This window comes from Solenopsis invicta, chromosome 6 (genome assembly GCF_016802725.1).
Source record: "Solenopsis invicta isolate M01_SB chromosome 6, UNIL_Sinv_3.0, whole genome shotgun sequence".
NCBI classification, from domain to species: Eukaryota; Metazoa; Arthropoda; class Insecta; order Hymenoptera; family Formicidae; genus Solenopsis; species Solenopsis invicta.
Genome location: NC_052669.1, coordinates 16491141 through 16495447, shown reverse-complemented (window position 1 = coordinate 16495447; position 4307 = coordinate 16491141). Strand labels below are relative to the sequence as shown.

Genomic DNA, 4307 nt, shown 5'->3' with positions numbered 1-4307 from the left:
CTTTATACTCCGAAAACTTGGTTGGTAGAGACCTCAAAAACATTCTCTCCAAGTATGAGCTCTTAATTTTAATAGGAAGGTCCTCCGCCTGTCAGTTTTCTATTTTTTTCTTATTGTGAGGAAGAAAAATATATATCTCGGTATCTACTATTTGAAAAAAAATATTTCGTCTCATATTTTCGTAGGAAATTGAATTCTCTACAAAAAAGATCTCTTACAATGTTTTCGTATACCTCAGCGTTCAGAAGTTATTAAAGGTTAAAGTTTGATCATTTTAAGGTAGATTTCTTTTTTTTTATGAATTTTATAACTCCTTAACAAAAAATCATTATGATACGCGCAACTCATGGTTTTGTCGGAAATTCACTGCTCTACAATAATGGTCTTTTATGATTAGTCGATTAAATTAACTGTTCAAAAGATATTCATCGTCAAACTTCAATGCACACTATTTTTAACAGTTTTTGATTAATAATTCAAACAATTTCAATTTAATTCATGAGTTTCGGGGAAATTTTTACAAATTTCAGTTTCTACGAACATGAAAATGTTTTAAACTTTTTTTCTAGTTTATTTTTTTAATCCCAAGCATGTTTGAGTATATTGAATACATTGGTTAATAACCAATGCTTGACGAGAAATGAAGAACAATTTCAATATTTATTACAAGCTATAAAAGAACATCGCAAAAAATACCCGAACTGCAATAAAGAAAATTTTTTACAATAGAAATGTACGATTATGTTAAAAATGTTGATAATTATATCTCAGCTGACAATTAAATAAAAAAAACTTTTTTAAAACAAATTGAGAATTTTTTTTTCTTCTATCAATACTTTTTATATTAAATGTGACACAAAAAAGATATTTACTCGAAGTTTAATGAATCATTGACTCTAAGTTAGAAAAAATGCAATAATTTTTTGTTTCAATGTACTCAAACATGCTTGGGATTAAAAAAAAACTAGAAAAAAGGTTTAAAACATTTTCATGTTCATAGAAACCGAAATTCATAAAAATTTCCCCGAAACTCATGAATTAAATTGAAATTGTTTGAATTATTAATCAAAAACTGTTAAAAATAGTGTGCATTGAAGTTTGACGGTGAATATCTTTTGAACAGTTAATTTAATCGACTAATCATAAGAGACCATTATTGTAGAGCAGTGAATTTCCGACAAAACCATGAGTTGCGCGTATCATAATGATTTTTTGTTAAGGAGTTATAAAATTCATAAAAAAAGAGAAATCTACCTTAAAATGATCAAACTTTAACCTTTAATAACTTCTGAACGCTGAGGTATACGAAAACATTGTAAGAGATCTTTTTTGTAGAGAATTCAATTTCCTACGAAAATATGAGACGAAATATTTTTTTTCAAATAGTAGATACCGAGATATATATTTTTCTTCCTCATAATAAGAAAAAAATAGAAAACTGAGAGGCGGAGGACTTTCCTATTAAAATTAAGAGCTCATACTTGGAGAGAATGTTTTTGAGGTCTCTACCAACCAAGTTTTCAGAGTATAAAGTGAAAAAAAAATAGTCGATTTTTTTGGCCCACCCTAGGGCATACATTCCTGTTGTAATTTTTAAAAATTTATATATTTAAAACGAAATAAATATATGTTAGGCATTTAAGAAAAATAAAGCATTTTACATTCAAGAAATTCAAACAACACGGACATATCTATTAATGTACAACTATAACCTTAAAATTTTGTTTCAACATATCGCAAGAAGGTTGGATATGAGGGTGCCGTCAAATGGGGCGTAACTTGCGTAAGCATAATTTACGCCGACCAATGATATCGTTTTACTGGAACGTTAGCTTCCTCCTAATTACTTTATGCAAACCTGGGTTAAAACCCACTGTAGTTGAAAACGCTATTAGATAAGAGACGGTGATAATCGACGTAAGGGAAAAAACGTTTATAACTTATGGGTCATAGGACAAATTTTGTTAAACTCGAAAATATTTGGCACGTTTACGCATATGTGAAGCCGAGTTTGTCCTATGCTTCCCTTTACCGCGTTTATCACTATTGCCCCAAATGTATGCTTGGATTGTGGTTAAAGGGCCTCGCACATGAAATGCACAACATAACATAAGCACAACAGAAAACCAATGGTCCAATGAGCATCCAGCATAAAGTCGCCATATTGATTTACATAAGATTCCCATTGGTCCAGAAGTCTTATGCTACGCTTATGTTCTGTTATGCATTTCATGTGCGAGGCCTTTATATAGAGTCCCTAGAAGTAGAGAGTCTGGACATCTGTTCCTAAAATGTCGGTGATGATTATGTCAGTGTATGTACGTGAGCTTTATGTATGTGTATGTTTATCGTTGTGTGCACTTGAACGTGTTGTATGCTGTTATCGCATTGGCTAAAGAGGATTAAACAGGGATCCGTATTGGTGCTGCCATTTTAGGTGCACAATCACGTGTATCCAATCACGTTGAACCCCGAGATGTCCAGACTCTCTACTTCTAGGGACTCTACTTTATAGGGCCTCAAGAGCCCCCTATAAAGACCTCGCACATGAAATGCATAACAGAGCATAAGAGAAGCATAAAGAGCCTCGCACATAAAATGCATAACATAACATAAGCACAACATAAGACCGTTGGGCCAATGAGCATTCAACATAAAGTCGCCATATTGATTTACATAACATTTTCATTGGTCCGTCGGTTTTATGTTGTGCTTATGTTATGTTATGCATTTCATGTGCGAGGCCCTTAAGGCTGGATCCTCATGCAGACACCGGCGCTTTGACACCAAGCGTTGATTGGTGAAAAACAGGTAGTGGGGATAAATAGCAGGTAAATAACGCTAAAGGAACGGCATTGTCATGAGGATTGAATTTTTCACAGTTTTTCGGCGCTTAAGCGCTGAAATATATTTATTTAACATGTTCATCTGTTACCGAAACATGTTTTTTGTAATCGTTGATTGCATCACAATCGGTAAAGTATTCGAGTTTCTACATTCAGTTTTGCGTTTCTACATAAAATACAATAATATCTTTTCTTGTGAATTGCGTCTAGCACGTGTCAATAACCTTAAGCTAGTTTTGAAGATTTATAATAAAAATTATATACACACCAAAGAGAGAGATCGCCTACAGCAGGTAAGTTAATTGGTCAATTAATTTTAAAAACGCAACTATTAAAATGGAATTGTATGTAATTAAAAGCTTATCTTGTTTACGGTTTGACAATCTAATCTAAAACGCTCAATTTATTTTTTAGGCAGTCAAACAGTTCCCATGCGGCACAAATAAAAGTTTGCAAAAATATTATTGGATGTGGCTGCAATTATTATTCGTAAAGACCGTTGTGCTCGCACTAGTCAAGAAATTTGAGCTATTAGTTTTGAAGACTTGTAATAAAAATTAAATACATATATACCAAACAGAGATATCTCCTACAGAAACAGTGAATTCACTATTACAATTAAAATTGTACTTATTAAGTTCAAGGAATGGCTGCTGTTCAAGAAAACTTTTGTGCATTATGTAAAGCGACAATTGATATCAATATTGTCATGGATCATGGCTGTTATGTGGGTTATGATCAGGGTGACACTCTTTTGGACACAGCACGATTGAACACCAACCAATCATCGTGACTTATCTAACCAAACCAACGGAAAAACTCTAGGCATTGGCCGCTGTGAGTGGTGGAATCCAATCGTGCGGTGTCCAATCGTGCGCACCCCTAATGATCAAATCCATGTTGATAATGCAGGCTATGTGTATCCAACGCGTAAAGATGGTACGATTGTTGGTCCAGTAAATGAGATTCAGGATGAATCATTGAGAAGTTCTCCGCAATGAAATGTTGATTGTCGAAGTCCAAAAGCGAGAACCATTATGGAATTTCAAAATGCCCGTTGTTGAAAGAGGTCGAAGTTCTATTTAGAAACTGTGGGAGGAAGTAGTTTCCGCTATGAATGGTAACGTCAAGGATGTCAACGAAGCAAAAAGCATATGGAAGAAGATGCGTTACAATTAAGGCGCAAGTTCACGCAGCGAATAAAAACTGGCGTTTTACCCCCTCTCCATCAATTTGGCGAATCCAGAGAATAAACGCTCAAAGTTCGACACAGTTCAACTTTTAGCAAAACGACGCTGAAATTTAAATATTACATTCCAAATTAATTACCTTCCAAAAGTGAATATATAAGAAAAAAATTATGACTGAAAGGTTAAATCAATCGACATCATCTGAAAATACAAACGAAGTTAATATATATTATATACATGTAGTAAGCATACTTTTAGGCTAGGTTGCTTT

The 4307-nt window shown here is 33.6% G+C and overlaps 1 protein-coding gene across 1 annotated transcript; it reads left to right on the top strand.

Moving 5' to 3' along the window:
- The first annotated feature begins 2688 nt into the window (after nt 1-2688).
- Nucleotides 2689-3423, top strand: LOC105206674. Its single transcript, XM_011176156.3, has 3 exons — nt 2689-2975; nt 3057-3139; nt 3261-3423. The coding sequence occupies exons 1-3, from the start codon at nt 2861-2863 to the stop codon at nt 3405-3407; spliced, it is 345 nt and encodes a 114-aa protein (XP_011174458.1). The 5' UTR covers nt 2689-2860; the 3' UTR covers nt 3408-3423.
- Nucleotides 3424-4307: the final 884 nt, after the last annotated feature.

What these genes read in the sequence shown, in the direction of transcription:
- LOC105206674 (XM_011176156.3), top strand. Translation starts at nt 2,861, where the DNA reads ATGAGGATTGAATTTTTCACAGTTTTTCGGCGCTTAAGCGCTGAAATA. An exon ending in CGTTGATTGCATCACAATCG is followed by an intron (nt 2,976 to 3,056) that starts GTAAAGTATTCG and finishes AATTGCGTCTAG; the next exon opens with CACGTGTCAATAACCTTAAG. An exon ending in AGAGAGATCGCCTACAGCAG is followed by an intron (nt 3,140 to 3,260) that starts GTAAGTTAATTG and finishes TTTATTTTTTAG; the next exon opens with GCAGTCAAACAGTTCCCATG.